The sequence below is a fragment of the Hipposideros armiger genome, unplaced genomic scaffold (genome assembly GCF_001890085.2).
Source record: "Hipposideros armiger isolate ML-2016 unplaced genomic scaffold, ASM189008v1 scaffold_160, whole genome shotgun sequence".
NCBI classification, from domain to species: domain Eukaryota; kingdom Metazoa; phylum Chordata; class Mammalia; order Chiroptera; family Hipposideridae; genus Hipposideros; species Hipposideros armiger.
The window spans coordinates 2,476,602-2,500,004 of record NW_017731510.1 but is presented as its reverse complement, the minus strand read 5'-3'; the positions used below and the strand labels follow the sequence as shown (position 1 = coordinate 2,500,004).

The 23,403-nt window shown below is 43.7% G+C and overlaps 1 protein-coding gene across 7 annotated transcripts in view; it reads right to left on the bottom strand.

The window, feature by feature from the left end:
• Nucleotides 1-23,403, bottom strand: part of ATP8A2 (ATPase phospholipid transporting 8A2) — a 624,797-nt gene that overhangs the window by 36,332 nt on the left and 565,062 nt on the right. For 6 of the 7 annotated variants that reach the window (XM_019651453.1, XM_019651451.1, XM_019651452.1 and 3 more), the window contains 2 exons: nt 12,884-12,972; nt 6,616-6,720 (listed from right to left, as the gene is read on the bottom strand). In XM_019651453.1, coding sequence (XP_019506998.1) covers nt 6,616-6,720; nt 12,884-12,972 — 194 coding nt within the window. Of the gene's footprint in view, nt 1-6,615; nt 6,721-10,864; nt 12,151-12,883; nt 12,973-23,403 lie in introns of those variants that run through there. The other variant, XM_019651455.1, reaches the window with a different exon arrangement.

Here is a 23,403-nt window from a genome sequence, read left to right as displayed (position 1 = left end):
CTTCAGAACAGCTCAGGGGGCAAGTGTGGGTTTGGGGAGGCGGCCTGGCTGGTACACCCTCCTCTACAAACAGGATGACTTGGGAAACCACCAGGATTTTGAACTCTCCCCCTGATGCCCCCAATCCCAAGCTCACTGTGGCTTATACACACTGCTCTGATGTGCCTGGGGCTCAGCCAGTTCCCTGTCCCGTCCCCCAGCCTGGGGGCATACCCCGAAGACGCAAACCAGAGTATCTGGTGTGGTCACACTCTTTCTGAGAGCTCTGGGAAAACCCATATGTGTTAAAATGACCAGTGACATTTCATTATTATTCAGCTTCTAAGTGAGGGTGTTAACACTTTCGGAATGCCTACATATGCTACAGATTTAATATGTACTATTTCATTTAAACCTCAAATCAAATGTAGGATGAGAAAACTAAAATTCAGAGAAGTTAATAACCCATCCAAGGTCACACAGCTAAGTGAGTGGCAAGGCTTGGAGCCCAACTCAGGTCCGTCTGTCTCTGTAGTCTGTGCTCTTTCCTCTACTTGGTGACACAGCCATGGAAAAAATGCAGCTGCAGGGGAAATAAATCTTAACCAGGTGTTGGAAGCAGACATTTGCCACCTGGCCCAGAGAGGTGTGCTAAAATGATGGCATAATTTCCTATCCTTTCAGCTAATAAAAAAACTAATAGATATTTTAAGGAAAAAAAAAGTGTGGGAAGGGGTAAGAGGGAGGCAAAGGGAAGACAGAAACATGCACTGCCAACACCAAGACTTTGAGGAAAAAAATGAAAGAAAGTCTACATTGGAGAAATAATTCCCAACAAAGCTGGTGTCCCTCCTATCTGGGGCTTCCTTATATTTATCTTTTATTCAGCAGTGGTACCAATTTTGACTTGGAGGTGTGACAATACCAAGTAGCTCTTTAAACATCATTTTAAAGAGCAAGGATTTCTGTTTAAAGATCAAAGCATGATGGATATTTTTAGTGGAGTATCCACTCAAAATGTACTGGGGAGTTTTTGTTTCCTAATAGAGTTGGTTTTAGGAAGCGCACTAGGAGAGTGCGGCCTGGAGCAGGGGATAATCTCTCATTTGTTTGAAGATCAGACTCAGTCTAGTATTAGGGTTCCCAGGTCACCAGCTTGGACTAGCGCCCTGCCTGTGTACAGGGAGCCCTGAAATGGAAGGAGGGGTGAGCACGGGCATCCAGACAGAGGAGTGAATCAGGTTTCCCTCCTGAATTTCCGAGAGGCAGACAGTCTGTCTAGATTACCTTGTGTGCGCTGTCGCAGCCCTGGGGTCACAGAGCCCACGCATCAGTGTTCAGGGAGAACATAAAACCAAAGGGGAAGGAGGTTACCTGGTGGCTCACCATAAGGTGACAAACTCGACCAAAGGCACAGAGAAAGCTATACTCAGGCGGGAAAGCACTTAAGAGAAAGAGAATCCCGCTGCCTTGTTGGCAAAAGGCAGGGGCAGCAACCAGAGTCCTTGACCTTGAAACTGGAGAAAATCAGCCCAGGGCTCCCCTCCCCCTTCCACCCCCCCACCCCCCAGCTCCCTCCCACCAACTGGGATGAACAGAAAGAAGGTCTAGAACAAAACAAGGGTCTCCTTGTTGTTTATGCAGACTAAGTGTAAGTGGAAAACTAGATGTTCCCATCAAATGCATTCACCTTTCTTCTTGTTGCCAAAATACCTAAAACACAGAGCACCCCCTACCCCACATCAAGGAAGGAAAGCAATTCAAGGGGAAAGAAAGTTAGTTTGTCCTCTTACATGATGTTGCAGGCATTTGTTTAAACTATATTTGTAAAGGTAAATGGCCACTAATAGATTTTCTTTCGCCAGAAAAAAAAAAATTGCATGAGTTACACTTTAGGAATAAAGAGGGGAAAAAAGAAAATATTACCTAAACATTGAAAAAAGGAATTCCTCCATTTAGCTCCTTTGCACTTAGACACATGCAAAGTAAGGATATACATGATAGGCTCTATTCTACACAGACAGCAGTGGGACGATCTCTTGGTAAAGATTATGGGGGAAGATGGTTTGGGGGAAGGTATTTTGAACAATCCAAATATGAACATGTGTCTAGTGTCTGTAAGATACACAAAAACGCGACAAGAAAAATGTTCCACCGAGAAAAGACTAGCTAACTTCAAGGAAAACACTTTTGTTCACTATAGTCAGCATTTTCTCACTTCACTGTACTTTCTAGATCTCCGACTCCCTGATCTGTTCCTTTCTCACTATCAGCTCGTTTTATCTGAGTCATGGGAACAGGCTCATTTATGCATAAATTACCCAGGTTAATTTCGGAAGGTAAGATTTCCCAAAGCGACCGTGCAGAAGCATGTTAATAAATTTTTAATGCTTACCAAAATAGTGTAAAAGTTTGGGGTTTGGACAAAATCAATAAAATGTTGAAGTATTTTATTGAATAAATAAAGGGCATAGGGGATGCTTAGAATCCCTAGCTACCATTTCAAACTGTAATTGTAAATTTGGCACAAAAAAGGTCTTTTTTTAAAGATTTTTACGTAACTTTACTAACAATTGTCACCCCAATAAACTCTAATTGAAAAAAAAAAGATTTTTGTTCTATTTCTCATGAGTCGTTCCTGAGAAAAACTGCTAGAATGTTTGCCAGTGACTTGGACCTGGGTTTTATGACTTGGTAGAATGTCTGAATTGAGTTGAGCAACACTGGGATGGTTAGGGGTGCTGAAGCCACCTGGGGTAGAGGTTTTGCTGACACCAGGAGGCAGGATGGGCTGTGGGCTGTTGGGAGGACCAGCTCCAAGGCTGCCATCTTTGCACATGTAGGGTGATGCTAACACCCAAAATGTCTCTCCATCTGTGATTCTTTGTTAGCTCTATTCCTAAGCCATGAGATAAGGGGCCTTCTCAAAGGAACCAGGTGACCACCTGTGTATCTCTTGGCATCTCTCTGTGGCCACTTTCAACATGGGCTAACACACCAGGCACTTGTAGATCGGCACAGATAAGGTGGGTTCCCCTTCCTTGCCTCACTACCATCTCACTGGACTTTTGCATTTCCAGTCAGTCAGTTAACATATATTTATGAAGCTTCTGCCATATGCCAGACTAACAGCTAGAGATAGATGATCAAGTAAGCAGACACATCAGATGGGGAAAGGAACGGGGAGTGTGGGGAGAGACCAAAATACTCAGGATCTCTCAAAGAGGGAGTCTATAAAATCTTTAGAAGGAAGAACAGAGCTGAAGAAATCTCAACCCCTCTCCTCCGACCTGGGGCTTACCCTCCTCCACCCCCACTAGCACCAGAGGCACAAAGGACTCCAAGCAGGTGTGAAACAAACAAACGAAGGTGATAAAGAATTGTGAGGCAGCTCCAGGGAGGCCAAGCAGGACATAATCCGCTCTTGTAGAGAATAACACTTCTCCATTATCTAGTTTACAGATGGACCACCCAGAAAATCTGGGAGCAATTAAGAGGGGGAAAACAAATAGGGGGGGGGGTTGCTGAGAATGTTGGGAGGCATGGAGTCCCAAAACTATCTTCTGCTAAGAACTCAAAAGTGAGGCAAGACACCGGGACCAGTAAAAAAGGAAACGGGGTGTAACCAAGTGGGTTACACGCACATTCACACCCACAATCACATTAGCTACAGTCGTGAAAGTTACAAAGTGACCAGAAAACAGATTTTACAACGTAGAAGGTAGGAAACCACATTTAAACTCTAATTATCTTCTGATATCCATTTGAACATTTAAACGTGAATTCTGAACAGGATAAGGAAATTTTACAAATTACATTCTTTTTATCAACAAGCAAAGATGGGCTCACATACTTTGGTAAACCGACTTTCATTTTGGAAAATATTTATGAATAAATAGTTTTATATGAAAAATAAAGAGATGGGCTCACACTCTCTTTCAATGCTGACAGCCCATGACACACTTCAATGTCATGACTCTCCAGTCAACCTGAAGATTAGCAGCGGACATTTTGAGTTCCCGTCAGCGGTCAGGCAAGATGCTGTGTTGTACATAATGTTTCATAAACCCTAACCCCTCTCCCCTCCAACTATTAGTCTTCTTCTATAAGAGATGAAGAGTCCACTTATTATATGAAATATCTTGCTCAAGGTCATGTGGCTAATCAGTTGCTGAGCCAGAATTCAAATGCAGATCTCTGTGAAATGCACGCAACCCTCTACTCTGAGTGGGGTTTGCTCTCTGCACACAATCTGCCTTGCTTCTTTGCAGAGGCTGTCCCTCTGCCGGAAATACACTCTCATCATTTCTATCTACCAAGTTCTTCACCTCCTCAAAGCCCTGTTTTCCATCCTGTCTCCGACATGAAGCCTTTCTTGACCTCTTAAGCCAAATGGCCTCCTGGATTGCTGCCATTTCTGAATGCCCTCCCTGATACTGATCTCATGTCCATGCCTGTTTTAAGAACCGGCACGAGACCCTGCCCACATCAGATGGAGCATGTTTAAGTGCGTTCTCATGCTGCATGATACGTAATGTTTTCCTGTCCAGTGTCTGCAAGGAGTTTTAGAATTCTACTTTGAAATTCTCATTTCACTTAAAAATGACTTATGGCCTCTCAGCAATCACTTGAGAAGTCTTGAGACAGGAGAGCCTGTAAGTTGTTTTCAAATAATGACAGAACTTCTTGTGCTTATTAAGCCTAACAGTAATTAACACTGATAAGCATCTTGTATGCAGAGTGTTAAACATTTTTTCATTTCAATTTGCAGAGGCTTTCCCTTCTTTTCAGAGCCGGTGAATGTGTTTCTTTTCAGGTCTCAGAGAATTCTGTAGGTCCTTGAAAATCTAGAAGGTGCTCAGCACTGTGCCGAAAGTACCAAAGGGGCAGAACAGCCCTGCTCCAGCCTGAGCCACTGCTGTCTTGCGTAATGGTTATAGGCAGGTGTGCTGTAAGCCCAGCCCCTGCCTTATAGTCGGGGTTGTAAGCTTACTGATTTTTGTCAAGTGGACTGATACTTCCTTACAGTGACCAGCACAGCTGCCACACAATGAGTGCTATGGGCTCACTAATTAAAAAATAAGTCATAAATAAACACAAAACCACAGCTTCAACTACATACTCTACAATCCTATTTCTAAAAGAGTGACGGTTATTGGAAATTATACTCTTAATATTTCTCAAAATGTTTGGCCTCTCTTTCCTTTTAAAACAAATTCTTTGTCTTCACTGCTTTGAAAGATGGTACGAATACACAGACTCTAAACATAGCAGGAATCTCGGGAAGTATTCAACTACTAGATTTTTTTTTTCATTAACAGTTGGCTACATGCTTCCTTCTAAGCATTTATAGGAGAGTGGTACTTAGTTTTTGAGACGTTGCATGTCTCTAAAACAGCAATGCCTCTTTATTATGCTGCAAAGTGTTCCTGGGTCCAGGTGAATTTCCTTTAGTATTATTTGATTTTAACTAAATGCAACCTGATAACATTTTAACATATGTGATTAAACAAAAACTACTCACATACCCAACTGCTAGGTATGTGGAGGAGGGGGCTGATTGATGCTCTATGAGAAATAATGAGACGGAGCACACTTGCTCATCTCCATGAACTAGCCAGTATGTGACACGATACTTTCCCAACACCAGCAGAAAATAATAATTCGCTAAAAACAAAACAAAACAACCTCTCCCTGCCAGGTATACATGAAGTGAACTGTAACAAGATTTACAAGAATAACATGCACTATTCAGCATACAAACCTTCATAGGAGATACACATTAGGGTACTAATGGGGCCTGATAATCACAAGGCCTAGCTATTAGATACTCTTTGGTAATATTGCTAAAACTGAACTTTTCCACCTTAAGATTATATTGCTACTATTTCTGTTTTCAGCATCTGGCTTGTCTTGCCCATATCCAGACCCAATAAAAACCCCAGTTTAGCCTGAGGGCAGGCCCAGTGACCCAGAAAGTCAGATTTCATGTTGCCCCCGAGAGAGTGTAATTTAAATCTCACTATGACGGGCCAGCCGAGTGGCGCATTGGTTAAGAACTGGCTTGGGATGCCAGAGGGCCCCGGTTCGGATCCCACATGAGGGCCAGTGACACTGCCCTCTACAGCTAAGATGCTGAGCAACAGCTCAACTTGGAGCTGGGCTGCCATGAGTCGCTCGCGGCGGTGTTGGCTGCAAGCCCTGCTGCAGTGGGTTGCCATTGGCTACCGTGTGTAGCCAGCAGCCAGCATGAGTGGCCAACAACCGCAGTGAGCGGTTGTCCAGAAGCCGGCGACTGATCTGCCTCGCCCGGGAAGAGCGCAATGATGGTGCCAACTTGGGCCAGTGAAGCAAAATCCTCCACAACTAGACTGAAGAACAAAAGGACAGCAACTTGTCTGTTCCCCTTCCCCTAATTCCCCAGCGCTGTTCCCATCCCCCAATTCCCCAATAAAAATCTTAAAATAAAAATAATAATTTCACTATGACTACATTTAGAAAATAACCAAAATCCTTCAAATGAAGCACCCCACGCTCGCATTGGAAACCGAGAAGAGAGAAAGAAACGAGAAGGAACAGTAGGGAAAAGGGGGGGGGGAATGCGTGTTCTTTAAATGGCCGCACGAAGATGCCTACCTCTTTCCATTACTGTCCCGAAGCATGGCCTTCCCCATCACTCGGGACTTAGTTTCCAGCTCCTGCACTTCCTCCAGCAACGTTTTTTTGCAGGTGTGCTTGGCCCTGTGTCACAAGGAAAAGAGAGTGAGAACACGACACATGAACTTTACACAGCTGTAAAGATCGGTTGTTCCCCTCTTGGGCCACATCTGGATGCCCCCTGACTGGCGGAGGCTGAGGCTTAGGATGTCATGGAGCATTCACGGTCCCCGTGCACGGCAAGGGCTCCACCTTCATAACCTGGGGAGTATCCCAATCCCGGCAGAACCTCAGAAGTTGTCGTCCTAAACACCACTGCTTTTGCTGAAAGCTGGAAGTTCTGTCTGAGGACCCCAGCCATTCAGACCAAAGACTGGGGTTCCTGGATATGCATGGGTCCATAGCTAAAGCTTTTCACCGCAGGACCTAACAACCCAGAAGATGCGTTAAGTCCTCACCCTAGTGGACATGTGCTGGTCCCTTGGCCTTGTCCCCTCCTGTGATCAGAAAGTCTGCGTGAGCAGCTTCCTCTCTCTCTCGAGTGTGAAAAGAGCCACTGCCCCAGCAGGAATAAGATTTATAATGCTAGAGACCAGGCTCTTCGTGCCAAACCCTTGACCTGAAATTTGGGGTTGACACAAGTGTCCAGTCACAGCTTTTCCATCTCCTTCTTACATAGCCTTGCCAGGGGGCCACAGGGTGTCACGGGTGCCAAACAACTGATGAAGAGGCACAAACAAGCTGGCCTTTCCACCACAGCCTAGGACACGTCACTTGTCTGGAACTGAGAAGAGCTACCTGCAGCCTTTTTCTGATTAAACTCAGAGGAATGTTTGAATGAGTGGCTGGTCTTGGGGTCTTCCTAAGATTAGACTAAACAGAAAGCTACTGGCTGGAAACAATGGTGGTGAAGAAAAGGCATTTAACAAGATACAGGTTGGAAACAGGAAAAAAAAAAAAGCTGTAGAAAGAAACATTCATAGCTTAGCAATACATGGCAGGTTTGCATATTTGAAAAGCTTTTCATTAGTTTTCATATAGATGACTATAAAGAGCCTGTTAAACACCAGGATTCCAAGGCAGAATAAGAACAAAAACCAAGCGTGGATCTGCGTGGACATGAACACAGTGTCACGAGACAATTCTGAAGACGTGTGCTATTTCAGTGGAATCACATCGTCCCACCCACCCTCCACCTTCAAGGAAGGGACGTCTGTTAAGATAATGCCGAGCCATCCCCTAACACTCCGAGCTAATCTGTAATGGAGTATCAGTACTAACACACTGTATATGTGCCTGTCATTCCTTTTCCCCAAAGTAAACACGAGGACTTAACCACACGGGTTTTAACACATAATACCTTCATTACACCAAGCAGTGTCCCAAGACTCCGCAGTGATAAAAATACTGCAGTTCAAAGCCGAGACCATGGAATTTTAATTTAAAACAATAAATTAGAGAAAATGTTTAACATTGTGCTGGGAAGAAAGCAGCCAAAAAGAACATTAAAACGTACACTGTTCAATATAATTGAATATGCTGTGCCCCAAACTCTTCCTTTTATCTCAAGGGCTTATGGGGCTCTATTGATAACAAGCTGACTCAATGGCAACCCCCAGCTCACTTGGATTCACCCCAGATACGCAGGTCCCATGAAAACAGGTCTGGTGAGTCCTCAGCCATGAGCTTTCTCACTTTCTCAGGACTGTCCTGACTCCACCATCATCCTCTCTTCTACCCGCCTTGCTCCCCACACAGAGCCAGCAGAGTTCATCTAGACCAGTTCCAGTGTTATCTTCTGGGCTGGGCGAGAAAGGCGACCGTGAGAAGTAGGCTGGGAAAAAGAAGGCTGGACTACGGGGCGCAAGGCACTGGAAATCTGTAGATTAGGTCAAGAGAAAAAGGAGTCCGCCCTACCACGCCGAAGCAAAATCACCTCAGAGGGAAACAATGGAAGCTTCTTGATGCTACTAAGCACGGTGCACGTTCTTAGCAGAAGAACTACATCCACGTCCAAGAGTTAGATGGCAACACCCCAGCATGTCAGCAGGCCAGCCCCGTGAGCTAGCCTGGGAAAGTGACCAGGATGTGAGGACACTGAAAGGCGACACTGGGGATGACTGGAGGAGAAGTGATGCTAGCAACGTAAACGCATTTTCTCAAGAACGTTGACCTAATAAGGCCTTAGGCAAATGATTCTGAAATTTACCCTGTCAGAATCTACCTGTGAATTGACAAAAACCTAGGTTTAGAAAGCCAGTCTTGAAGCATCAGCCACTGGCGTGTAATTTAGGTCTCACCAGGAGCTGGGGTTTGGCTTGTTGTGAATCACAGTTTGAACAGAGTGAACCCCATTATCTGTGAATGGCTTAATTCCAGTGGTCCAGGGCTTGCTTCATCTAACCCCACATCAAGACACCAGAGGATCCCAGAAGGGGCAGGGAGTGGGTGCTTGGCCATTGCCAGAGGGTGTGAGATTCGTCTGTGAGACTTCAGATAGTACTAAGGGTATCTCCAGGTTATTAGGGGCTTTTAAAATAAATAGGTCAGCTTAGAATCTTGAACTTTTCATCTCTCTGTTTCTGAAGTTCTTTTCCTGGACTCTCTTTTGCATGGAAGGAGAGCAAGTTAAAAGGAAATGTTAAATTCTAAGTGTGGATAAAAATGTAACACACAATGCGCTTCAAAAGAAATTCATTTAGTAAGGAAAGTTTTTCAAAAACCAAGGCCCACTTATATACAGAAATTTCTTATTACCTTTTATTTCCATCTAACTGCCAATCTGGGATTATAATGAGGAAATGAAGTCATTCTGGAACTCGCTGAATGTATTGTGTGCCGACTGGTAGAGGATAGGAGACACAAGTTAGATAAGAGGCTGGTTCCCATGTTCAGTGGCCTTGAGCTTTATATTATTTTTTATGAAGCAATACTGACAAATTTCTCCTAGATGAGAATAAGGACATGGCAGCTTACCTAAGAATGCTGTCATAGGTAAACATTTTGGAAGAGTGTAAGCTAAAGGATATTAAAATAGTTTGGGGCAATTTAAACTTCATGCTTCTAATAAAAATACTCATTAGCCAGGTATCACATATAATCAATCAATTATTTTAATAAAAGATGTATTAGTTTAGTCCCTCATGAAAACTCTGGTTAACAGGATAACAGAGTAGGTGTTTTATGGCGTCCAACTGACTTAAGATAGTTTAATAATGGATCTTCATCCAGAAAGTTGACAGATTTCATGGAAAAAATGACCGAATTACCTCATGCTGCTTTTTTCTTACTCTTAACACTCCAGGTCCTGAAATGGAAGACAAAGACTGGGGGGAAGGCGGGGGGAAAATGCATAAAAACAGAACGACTCACTTTTTTTCAGCACTCATAGAAATATATATGAAATATATATTGTGCTGGAATTTAAAAGCTCTTTCGAAACAGTTAACCACCAAAATTCAAAACGAAACAAAAAATCCTTAAGATGGGCCCAAGACAGTAAGGAAACTGTTAGACTCCTAACATCACCCACGGGGCCTTCACAGTGAAGTGCTTCAGGTGTGCCTTAGTTCCGATTCCATTAATTTAAAACTCCTTCAAGTCCAAGGTGCATCAATAGCACATCATGTTCCAATAAATATATGACAATTTGAACCAAATGATGGGTGGAGCTGGACAACCAGGATTAATATTTTAGCTCAGTGTGCAGAAAGGAACAACCAAACACGTTTTACAAAGCTGGGGTTCAGGAAGAGAACTCAAGAGTTCAGTTTGGGGGCCTCCTCAGAGATAAGCAACTCACACTATGCTTTTTCTTCTTGGGAGAAGACTCTGAATGTACTTGATTCAACAACAAATCTCTCAGCCTGGGAGTGTAATATGAGATAAACCTGGGCTCATGATCAGAGGCAAATGCCTAAATGAACTTGCAAGATGCTTGTTTTTGAGGAGAGAAGTGGCTCGTTTAGCCGTTAAATATATATTATGTGCTAAGCCTATACTTTGGGCAAATGCTCCAGGTGAGAGCCAATATATGCCATACTCCCTGCTCCAAGTAAAAAACGAGACAAAAATGTATTTCAGCATCCAGAGTCAGTTCTCCTTCCATCACCATATATTTGATCCCATTTACCTTCATCTAGCACTCCCCTTGCCCCTTACCTGGGTGGTGAACACACAATGTGATGTATAGATGATGTATTACAGAATTGTACATTTGAAACCCATGTAACTTTACTAACCATTGTCACGCCAATAAACTTTAGTTACAAAAAATATATTTTATAAAATGCATTTTAGGAAGTGGCCCTGGAATTTAGGAGGCATGGGGCCCTTCCGGCTCAGCCCAAAGCAGGGGATCCTGGGAAGGGCTGGGTCCTGGGCCTGTGGCGTGGGGCTACGGGCAGGACAGCACTCATGGTCCCCCCTCCAACACCCCCACCACCACCACCAGGGCCTTCTTTACAGGGTCCCTACCCTGCTGGCAAGGTTCTTGGAAAGAAAGCGACTTTTACTCTTTCCATATGGTAGAGCTGGAAGCCGGGTCATTTGATTTATTCTCGTTAAAATGTAAATGATGCTAACTTTACAGTGCCAGGAGTCGGGAAGAGATACCATCCCTGCTTGAGGGAACAGATAATTTGCTTCATGATGATGGGGGGACTTTTACTTGGAATGTATTGGAAAATATCCAGAAAATAGACAAGGAGGCAGAGACATTGCAATCTGAAAACATTCTCTTTGAAATGGTAGAAAGATATTTCTGCTAACGTCTCATTTGGCAAATATAGTCTCGATAACAAATTTTTTTCATGATGCTAATTTAAGATAGTGGACTAAAATAGACTGAGATTAATTTATAATCAAATCACTATTTCAATCTCTGTAAAGTGAAAAGTCATCTGGTGTAGCCAAGACCTAAAACTAACTTGATTATTTTGCAAAATTGAAGAAATTCAGCAGGGTAATGTGCCATAATTGAGCTATGTGCTATAACAGAACCTACATTTTCTTTTCATGCACTTACTAGATTAAGAAAACATCCTTCCTGGCTATCATTTATTTCCAAGGATCCTGATTCTGCTATCTACAGAACACCGTTTTAGCAGATAAAATGCAAGTAGTGGTAAATCAGAGCATTTAAGAAATTAGAATTATTTAATTTTTACTAAGAGTTGTAAAACTTAGTGAGCAGAAGAAAAAGCCACCCAAAATGTGTGCTATAAAATTCTCTCTTCCCCTCTCTCTCAGCATTAGGTATTACCGGTTGTCAAGATGATGCCAAAATGAACACTCTTTCAAAACACATCCTTAACTGTCAGGCGAGAACAATTCTCATTGAGTGTGGGAGGGAAGGAGAGAGGAAAATGAAATCTGATGTGTTTTCCTGGAAGGTTTGGATTAAAGTCTCAATTCTCTGCCGCAGGGCCCCCAAATAACGATGCTTTGCCCAAAGTGAAGCCAAACCAAGAATCTCCATTTTCAGGGAAGCTGGCAGCTGCTTGGAGGAGGAACCTACCCAACACAAAAATCAATATTATCTCATTTGCAGCATTCCATCTTGTGCTCATGGATGAAAATAAGATTCACATTATCTTGGAACTTAATTGCTTCATTCACATTGTGCCCAAAATATTTCAGAAAGGATATGTTTTAAAACATATAAATAAAATGGAGCATGAATTATTTCCTGTTTAACCTACATTATAATTTCATCTTTGTGGTTAATTTTCTCATAGACCTGACTCTCTAGAAGAATTATATTTGAAGGATTCAGATGATGAATTATTTAGAGAAATGAATACTTCATTCCAAGTATTTTATAATTTGAAATGACTTACATAGATACGATTTTCCTTTAAGCATGGGACTTAAAGCCAGGCTATATTTGTGATCACTTAGCATTGATTCTTAGATATTATAAAAGGAAAAATGAATCTTGAATCATACTTCCTAAACCTGATGGAATGGTTCTGTACTTAGAAACTGTCCGTTATAATCATGTACGTCCCTACTGACCTCCTTCACACAATCTGTCTCGGGACTCCTTTCTGACTATATTCTCATATCAAGGTGAAGCATAGGTTAAAAGGAAGAAAAAAACCCAAACAATATCCTTGTCATCCTTTGCTGGCAGGTGGCAGAAGACCTGTGTCTTCAGAAGTCCCAAAGCATTTAATAGCTAGTGAAAGACAATCGTAGGGACAGATGAGCAAGACTTAGGGTTATTATTTTGTTTCTCACTTACGCTCTCCATGCTACGTCCTCGATCAAACACGCAGTAGGAACCAGAAATAATCCCAACCAGAAGTGTGCGGAGCTCAGGACCATCGTTGCCTGCCAGAAACAGAAGTGACATGGGTATTAATGCTTTTTCTTTCAAAAAGGTTTAATCAAGGTAAAATATCCCATAACCCAAAGCAACAGAAAGTATTAAATTCAGTGAAAGTTAAAACACACACCTAGGAAGAGTGTCAAGGGGGCCTGACGGGCTGAGCACCTCTCCATGATTTCTATCAGCTCTAGTCTCCATTCTTTTATTTTGACAAGTGTTGCCCACCCCTTTGATGAAGTGCTTGAATCCCCTTTTGGATCAGAATACTGTCCTAAATCCCTCCTGTGGAGAAAGTATGTGGTGGGGCATCAGACTTCTATGGAAAAAACTTTAACCTTCTCATCCGCCTCACTTATCCATCAGTTCACAGTCCTTCGCTGCTCATTCATTCACGGAACCAGTATCCTTGGAGCCAAGCACATTATTTCTCAACAGCCAGAAGGGGAGGAGGATGTACAGATTACAGTCTTTGCCTTCAAGGAAGTTAAAGTTGTGTGGTACACACACCCATACCCCCCCACACACACACACACAATTGTGTGGTGTAATCTACATGACACAATGGAATACAATCGTCATGATCACATTCTACGGGGGCTCATGATCACATTCTATGGGGCTTCAGAGGATGGCTAGAGGGCTGGGAAGACTTCTTAAAGCAGCCAGAGTGTGGGATGTGCCAACCCCATGCAGCCAAAGCCAAGCCCACGCCTAACCATGCCTTTCTTGCCTCTGAACTCCACCACATAGCCCTGTTTGTCAGAAGTTATGACAATGAAACTGGGAAGCAGTGAGGTTTGGGGTTAGGCTGCACTCCAGCCCCGGCCCTGGGGGACTTGCTTTCCTTTCTGAAGGAACAAATGGAAACCTTAAGCACAGGTGAGTACACTTTGTCCCATCAATCACAGCTCTCAGAATTCATCCTAAGGAAGTAAGAAAATGTGTGAAGAAGCAAGCAGAAGAATATTCACATAGTGCTGGACTATCAAGAAAAGTAAGAGATAAATGTCCAAGAAAAGGACTTACTAAATAAGTATACTGTGGTCTGTCCAATGGGCTGCTATGCAGCAATTAAAGGGATCTAGAATTACATTTGTTGAGACAGAGAGGTCCCATGTTATACTGCTCAGGAAAAATCTGGGCTCTGAGACAAGGTCTTATAGGGGCCTGACCATGGCCACGGACGTGTGGAAAAAGAAGATGATTGGCCCAAGCCTCCAACTGCACTTGAGATGTCATTTTCCCCGTGCAGGCCACCCACAAGGTATTGTATCATTGTAATTAATACATACGTCAATATACATCTCTACGTACCATACTTTTGGTAGCCCTGTTTTAGTATTTCCTCACCTTTAACAAACACATCCCAGGACTTCAGAAACAGTGAAGTGGCCCAGGCCTGATGGACCTGAGACTACCAACCCTTTGCTTATGTGCATGCTGATAAGTTCAGGAAACATGCACAGAGTGGCATATCAGGCGAAGTGTCTGGGTACTACAAGTGCTGACTTTTATTTTCACATCTCTTTGGCTATCTCTACTTCCTGTGTTTTCTATAGAAAACATATATTACTTACATGAAAGAAAAATTTAACACCCCCTCCCTCTGTCCCCACAAACAAACTAGAGGAAGTCATTGGATTAGCCGGCTGCATTCTGTAGTCCAGCCTTCCCCCTCCAATCTTCTGGCCTCTGTGGGTGACAGGGTCCCCAGGAGCCCCGCTGACAGGACCCCTTGGGTTTTGCTCTTGCTACAAATGCCTAGGGGGGTGCGTGGCCCACGGGAGGTGGACTTGTTCAAGCTATACTTGTGGGCTACATCCCAAGTCTTCTGCTAGGTATATTTGTCAAAGAATTCAATCATTTAAAAACAAATTTTACAACCATAATGTCATATTTTAAATGCATTATGAAACTCAGAACTTTTCATTGCTGAGGGAAATAAGAAAAATGAACTTTGAAATGCCCTGTTGGAAATGTGAAGCCCGTCCTAAATTAAGGTTATGTGGAGATTTGCAAGTATTGTTGTTTTGTTGTTGGTTTTTAAAACCTGCAGCTGTGAAGACATGTATATAACTAATTCTAAAGATGTGTCTCCAGAAGTTTCTACCACGCTGATTTTCACAGATTGACAGAGGTCCAAATTCCTAAAGTCTTAGCTAAAGCCCGAGCTTCAGTTATTTAAATGTACTTAGATTGTTCTTGTTCTCTTAGCATAACAAAAAAATGTTTATTGAGCTGAGCTAGGTGACAAATGGCACTTAATTACTCTCCCCTCCCCCTCACATATACTATTGAGTGAGGTTTTAAAACCATTCTTTTGATGTGGTAACAGTACCTTTGGGAAGAATGCACCCCTCCATTAACAAGTTGTTAGCTAGCAATGAATATTAACCACTTAGGTGCCAAACACACAGGACCCACTGTGGTAAATTAGAGGAAAGTGAGGCTCAGGTTGGTGCAATTACTTGATAAATTAGGACACAAGCTGGTGACAGCTGGGATGGGTTGACGGCTCGTCTGATTGTAATGCTGCACAGCACCGCCTCGAGTCAAACAAGAAGTATTAACCAGGGACACCCACAGAACTAGTGACCCGGGACTGGCGCCTCCACTAGCTTCAGTGTGCTACGAATCACACACACTGATCCACAGTGCCCGTGACAAGCCATCCATGACCATGGCGACAGATGAGAAAAGGTTTTAAAAAGGAGTCTGGCATAACCCGAGTTAGGTAAGCCCAGTTTGTGTTCTCCAGTGTGGGGCGAATTTGAAAAGATATGGTAGAGATGGAGGAGGCAACAGCTCGAGTGTGGGGAGACAAAAACTAAGATTGCTTTGCATCACTTGCATCATTTAATCCTTCATAGACCCATTTTGCAGAAGAAAAGTTAAGTTTGCAACTTCCCCCAAGGACCTGCAGCCAGAGAGCAGGGTCATCAAGATTCGAACCGAAGTCAGTTGGCCCCCAAGCCCTCCCCCCTCCCTTCCCCCGCCTGCGTCTACAGGGCGGAAGAGAAAGTCTCCAAGTTTAGAGACAGCACAGTACTCAAGGTATATGTCTGACTTCAATTTAACACCAGAAACACCAAGCCCCAAACTCAACATTTACAGTACAAGAAAATTTGGAGAACTTGTAAAGTTACAAAAAGGAAAGGAAACACAGGAAGAAAAAAACTCCCCAACCCCTCCGCCCCAACCCAGCAACAACAAAATAAAACCCAAAATATAGTGATAGCTTCGTAAGAATACTGTACAACCCCTTTTCTCCTCAGCAGAAAATACTGTGGCCAGATAAAGTACTTCGTGAGACCACACTCACTTGCCATGGGAGAGAGAAAGCAAATTCCAGGCTGAAGTCCAGTTCTTCATTTCCTGTAATCATTCTCCCCCATACAACATGCCTATAGCCTGGTGCCAATTTTAAATTTAGATTTACTGAAAAGGGGGGAAACAGCTCAGCTCAATATTTTGCAACGTCCTCAGCAGCACTCAGGAGCCCTGTGTGAATGCAAATAGATTTGCAGAAAAACAACCAAGGGATCCAAGAAGCACCGGACATCCCTCCGATAACTCAAATAACTAGCCCTATGTTTTAATCCTGATATTTAAATGCCAACCCTGTGGCAGGTCCGCCTACACGAAATTTAAAAATTGGTGGTAACATTCAAATTCTTCCCCAGCCCATGATGAGAAGGAATTTCCCAATTTCCCAAACAGGCTGTGAAGAGGTAGAGTGTTGTTTCTGCAATTTGCTTACTTAGGATATTTGCTAGAGAGAAAGATGAGGGTTTAGGTCCCTTGAATATTAACTTTTTTTTTTCCAGGTAGTGGTCATTTTGGTTTCCCATTTTTTTCTCTTCAGTACCCTATTTTAGAGACCAAACAGTTGGTCTGACCAAACAGCTGTATTGTATCACCCAGAATGACCCCTGCACCCTGCTCTGCACAGGCTTCCTGCAGTAGTTTTTTGGATGAGAAGTCAGGCAGTTATGACCATCCTGGTATGGGCGCTTAAAGCAGGGAACGTGGGATTGGGATGCAGAAATCCCCGTTTAAAACTGGTGCTGTGTCATCTGCAGGCTCTTCTACTTTCAGGAACAATAAAAAGCAATGTTCACGGAGACAGTCTCTATCTTCTCCATCATGGGGGCAGTTGTCCCCCAGGGGTGAGGGGAGGGCTGCAGGAACACCATGGGACCAGCTCCGACTCTCCTCCCACACAGGTGAGCCTGCTGGCTTCCAGAAATCATGCTCAGGGTCTGTATGTCTGTGGCATAGTGTTTATATCATGTGTTTATAGGCAACTCTAACAATCGGTACTGTGATTGTTAAAAGAGGTGCTGTGCTGACATAGTTCTCCATCTCCCTGAAGAGAAAACTTAGATGCCCAACAGTTACAAAAACCCTGATAATTTAGAAAATTAGGTTGAATGTTAAAGTACAGTGTTTAGGACAGATAGCCCATCTCACTGATTCGCCATCTGAACAATGAGCTCCTGGAAGAGATTATGACCTGCTGGCCCCTGCATCTAGAAGGTCCAGAGACTGGCTCCAGGCACTGAGCCCAGCGCCCTGGAATAGACAGATGCTGCTTTCGTGTCACTTAACTTAATTCAGTGGCTGCTGTGGTGTCTGAATACACAGTCTCGTGGCACAGTCTGTGGGTTGCCCACACTTCCCAAGATAGAGGAAGGACATGCTCTGCTCACTCCTCCCACAGACGCATAAAGCCAACATCTCAAGTCAAGAGCTTGGTGGAGGCACCACTGAGGAAGGGCATTTGAGAGGACCAAAGAGAATGACCGGTGAGTGTTTTTTGAAAGGCCGAGGGGCCATGAGGGCTTCTGTGGGAGGCTGGATTGCACTGTCTTGAAAAAGAGCACTGCTTTAGTTTGCTCAGGCTGCCATAACAGAATACCAGAGACTGTGGGACTTAAACAACAGACATTTGTCCTCACAGTTCTGGAGGCTAAACGTCTGAAATTGGGGGTCCCAAAGTGGTTGGTTTCTCCTGAGGGCTCTCTTTCTGGCTTGTCGATGGTCTTCTCACTGTGTGCTCACATGTCCCCTTTGTGGGTCTGCGTGTGTGCATGTATACACATGGGGTGAGGGGGGAGCTAGCTTTCTTGCATCTCTTCTTATAAGGACACTAATCCCATCATGAGGGCCCCACCCTTAAGATACTGTTTAAAATGAATTATCACCCAAAGGCCCAATAGCCAAATACCTTCACAGTGGGGATTAGGGCATCAACACATGAATTTGGGGAAGCGGGAAGCAACACAAACATTTGGTCCATAACAAACCTGGGCACCTGCCCAGGCTCCAATACCAGCTCTGCCACTTCTGCTAACTTAACCGCTATGCCTCAGTTTCTTCCTCTGTAAAATGGGAAAAATATAATACTTACCTCATGGGGTTACTACGAGGCTTCAATGAATTAATAAATGTAGAGCACTATAAAAAAGTGCCTGGCACATGTAAGTGCCATATCCATTACCTATAATAGAGTTTGTTAATGCTACTGGCATAACCACAAATCTTATTTAGGAGTTATCCTCAGGGATGCCAAGTGTGACTCCTGAGTGGGTTCTGAGGGGGAGTTGAGTCCAGAAGATTACATTCTGCTCCACCTGTCGGGAGAATGTTTACCCACCGCTATTCTCAGGTAGGTGTCGGGTTGCGCTGCAGGCTGCAGAATTCCCAAATTATACTGCGATCAAGTTTCGTATAGGTGGTAATAGGCAGCAAGCAATAGTGACGCAGATGGGAAGCTAAGATCTATTCTTTATGCTCAAGCATAAGCACCACTCATGGTGCGTATTGATGATATGTTGCCTTCTAATTTTAATCAATTAAGGTGGATGTCATGTCATTGCACCAGGTAAAGCCCTCCTCTTCTCTCTCATCTCCACAGAATGGCACTCAGAGCCCAGGCTCAGCTGTTGCTGTACGATGGTGAAGGATGTACATCAATAACTCTGCACCCGGGTGGAAAAGAAAAAAGAGTAGGTGCCAATTGCTATGAAAAATCTCCTCCTTGGAGCTGCATGCCCAAAGGCTGAGTCACAGCCCCAGGGAGAGGGCACATCCTCAACCCGAAGGCCCTTGTGTTCCAGGGCCTTAGCTGCTGCCACAGGGCTGAGGGGTGAGGGAGGTCTCCCTAGTCACACAGAAGTGAACAGCTGTAGAATAACCAGCCCATGGCCATTTTCTTATCCTCAGCAAAGACTGAAAAGGAATTCGGGGCTAGAAGATCCTGGAAATCTTCTTGGCCTCCACATTTTTCTGTTGACTCCCAGTTGCAAGAATTACAAACTGAAGATATATCATCGTTTCAGATGATGACAAAGACTTCTCCCACACCAGGGGCTCGCCTCACAGGTACAGAAGGCAAGCAGTGACCCACCTGGCCTGAGAGGAGTGACCCCAGGAAGGACTATTGCTCCAGCTTTTACATGTGACATTAGTGAAGATGGAGACAATGGGAATTACAGAATTAATAGAAGGTATACACACACACACACACACACACACACACACACACACACTCACACTCACATACACCCTAAAATGAGATCTTTTATCTCACTGCAAAGTCCTTATCGCTTACTCCTTTGGGTATTTAGAATACCTTTAAAAATGCTAACATGACCTTGAAAATTTGTGTATTCTAAATTAGAGTGCCAAGGTGGTACTCTAAGTGTATTTACATAAAGACACTTCTGGCATCTTCAATCTCATCCAAAGGTTTGAAAAATAGTCATTTCATATTAAAACCAAGGGTAGTTTCACAATAAATTTGAATGATTTCTTTTTCCCTAAAACCAGAGTCTTCAAATAAATATCATTTTTGAGATGCAATGCTACAGTGTATATCCCCAGGCCTCCAGGGGAACGTATGTCTTCTCTCTCCTCCATGGTTTTGGGCATTTCATGGGCAAGTTTGAGGAGAGTTGAATTAACAGTCACGAATAGTTATCTGGGTTTGAGCATAATTTAGACATTAGATGGCCTATCAGCAGGCATTGGACAGTCACAGGAGCAGTAAGCAGGAGCTAGGGGTGTGCCTGGAAGGGCTTTGAGTCACCAGGCTTTAACTACACCACGGTTTCGCTCAGATCCAGGCTTCACTTGGCTCTTGCTGTGGGTCAAGATCTTTCTACTTTCCACTCTCTTGGATTTCCTGGGGGTACTTCCCAATCTATATCCCAGAATGAAGGTGTAGGAGAGGGGCTCTCAGGACAAGAGAGACACCCCCCTGGGGTCATAGCCACTGTGCTCCATCACCTCAGTAAGTCACAAGGAACATTTCCCGAGGAAGCGGTATTCTGGGACCCAACAGAACAGCCCTGGGTCTTTGGGTCCTTTTTGCTCTGGTTGGTGAGGGGGAGTCGGGGGTTGGATTTTCTCAGCAGTGGAGTCTGGTGTTGAAGGATGGAATTGCATGGGATAGACCCGTGCCTTTGAGCCTTAGGCTATAACATTTAAAGAGGTTAATTGACCTCGCTGTGCCTCAGTTTCTGCCTCTGTAAAACCAAAGTGGCAGTAGCACCTACCTCACCAAGCTGCCGTGCCTCTCACACAGTCAGCAGCATTCAGAACACATTTCATTTCACCCAAACTCCAAGAAGCCCTGGGCTAAACCTTCAAAAATAAGCACATACTTCTTCCTTCCTCCTTTGCTCCCCCACCCCCAAACATCTGTACCATGCCTTGTGCTGATCGTGAAACAGCTTTGACTGTAAAATGACTCAGATGGAGCAAATGAGCTCAGTGGCTGGTGCATGGTACCCGGGCGTCTGTGCCTGTGCCAGCTGGCCGCCCGCCATCCATCCCTCAGCGGGCCTTCCCAGAGCAGAACAATCCGGGGACCCCTCAATGAGACATTTTCTCCAATGTTTTCTTTAACTCTGACAACTGCAACTGAAATTTAGCAGCAGCTTATGGGCCCCCGGGATTCCTTCTGCATATTTCTCTCTCTCTCTCTCTCTCTCTCTCTCCTCTCTCTCTTTCTCTCTCTCTCTCTTTTTCACGCTGTTACTTTTTACTGCTCCTCCAACACCAAAGTTCCCACTTTTTTTTAAACAGGAAAAGGTTCTTGGGTAGAAATGACTTGACTTAATAAAGAGTTTCTGATAACCAAATGAATATTGCAAAATATCCATTTCAAGTATGATTTCAAGAAATTAAAATAATGCTTCCTGCTTTTCAAGTTGATTTCTTTCTTCCACAAAACTGAAAACTTTAGTCACAACCAATCTGCCTTCCTTCTGCCAGCAGTTTCAAGCATTCGTTATGTGTCAACCTCTCAGTTACTTACAAGAGACACACAGATGAAGCGAGCACCTCCTCCTCATCACCTACAGGCGTCACCTACACACTGGCAGCAGGGAGTGCCAATTGTTACACCACTTATTCGCCTCTGTATACACTGCTGGGAGCACACAGGGGTACACCAGCAGACCCTGCAGCAACTCCCAACTCCCAAAAAGGGAATCGTAAATAATATACATGTCTATTATTCACAAAACCACCCCTCACTTCCTCCCACCCCTTCTCTAGCATTTCCTGTTTTCATTAACAACACCACTGGCCTCAGGCACAAGTGAGAGGCAGGTCTTGGTTGCAGCTCCTCCTCTCTTCTATGGAACCTCCCTTCCTGGGTACTCCCACATATATTGTTTATAAGCCCCACAAAAACCCCTGCAATTCTTCAAAGCATCTCACAGGGCAACAACAGGTTAGAAAATAGTCATTTTCATAAAAGGGAAGTGACTTGAGTGGGCAGAGGAGATCTCCAGCCGACACACAGCAGCTCTCCAGAGATTTTCAACTTGTAGATGCTTAGACTTAACCAAACTAGAGGTCTTATTACTCTAAGGTGCTCCAGAGGACCAGGGTCTCCTGCGCAGGGATCCTGGACTGTTTCAGATGCTCTCTAGGTTCAAAACCTGGAGTCAGATGCTCAGGTTCCTGCAAAGGTGGCTAGTGGAGCATCACCTGGCCCCACTCTGCTCGGACCCTGCTGCTCAGACACAACCCCAGAGGCTTTGGGCCTGGACACGAAGAGTCCCATATAACAACACTTGATCTATAATAGCAGTCAAGCATTCTGCCTATGGATGAGGGGAGGGGGGCTGGTCAGTGCCTGGTGCTACTCATCTAGGTGGAAAACATCCAACAACGTCCTACTTCACACCACAGGCACACATCACTTCCAGGAAGATCACAGGCCTCAAGGCGAACGGCAAAACGTTAAAACGTTTAGGAGAAAAAGTAGGAGAATATCATTAGGACCTTGATTAGCTTTTAGAAAATGTGCAAAATGGCCAAAACCATGAAGGAAAAGAGATGAGTCTGACTGCAATAAAATGGAAATGTCCTGCACTAACAGATACCACAAAGTTTAAAGAAAAGCCACAAGTTCAGAGCTTTCCTGTATGTAGGCCATTCCTGGTTCTACAGGGAAACTCATTCATGTCCACAAACAGATATGGACATACAGGAATGTGCACTGTAGCATTTCTGGTAATTGCAACAAAAAAGGAAACATAAATGTTTATCAATAAGAGAATAAGTAAATTTTAGCATATTTATATAACTGAAAAGAACATTAAAATGAATGAACTACAATTATATCACTATGGATAAATGTCAAAAGCAGATTAAAAAAAAATGCCGAAACAATCCAGTGTTGAGGGGAAAGGTGCATATGATACAATATATATAAAATTTCAAAACCCTGCAAAAATCAATGTTGTATATTGTTTATATTTTCTATAGGTTTATACACACATAATACATGCATGAAAATAGTAAGCATTAAAGTAACAAGAGTATTTCTATGTCAAGGGGAATAAGATTGGGAGGGCCACTGGGGGGGACTCAAAATATGGTTAACATTTTACTTCTTTTCAAAAAGATATGAAGCAAGTAGTATATTAATATTTGAGTAGGCTGGGTATTTAATTCCATGGCCTTTGTCTCTCTGTTGAAAAATTCTATTTGAGGCCACCGCATATGGCACAGTTGTGTGACACCCACATTAAGTGTTGCATTTTATTTATTTATTTATTTATATTTATTTATTTATTTATTTATTTATTTATTTATTTTTCATGTGTGAGTCGAACTGGCAACCTTGCTGTTAAGAGCACACACTCTGTCCACTGAGCCATCCAGGCAGCAGCTCAGCTCAAGGTGCCGAGTTGAGTCCCAGCCGCGGGTGGGTATAGCCCACCATCGAACAGGCAATGTTGTCATTAGGAGCATGTGCTTTCACCAGCTGAGCCATCTGGCCACCTGTTGGCAGCTCAGCGGCAGCTCAGCTTGGGCGCAGCTCGGGCGAAGCTCACTGGCCCATGTGGAAATCGAACCAGTGACCCTGTTGCTCAGAGTTCATACTCTTTTTTTTTTTTTTTTTTTTT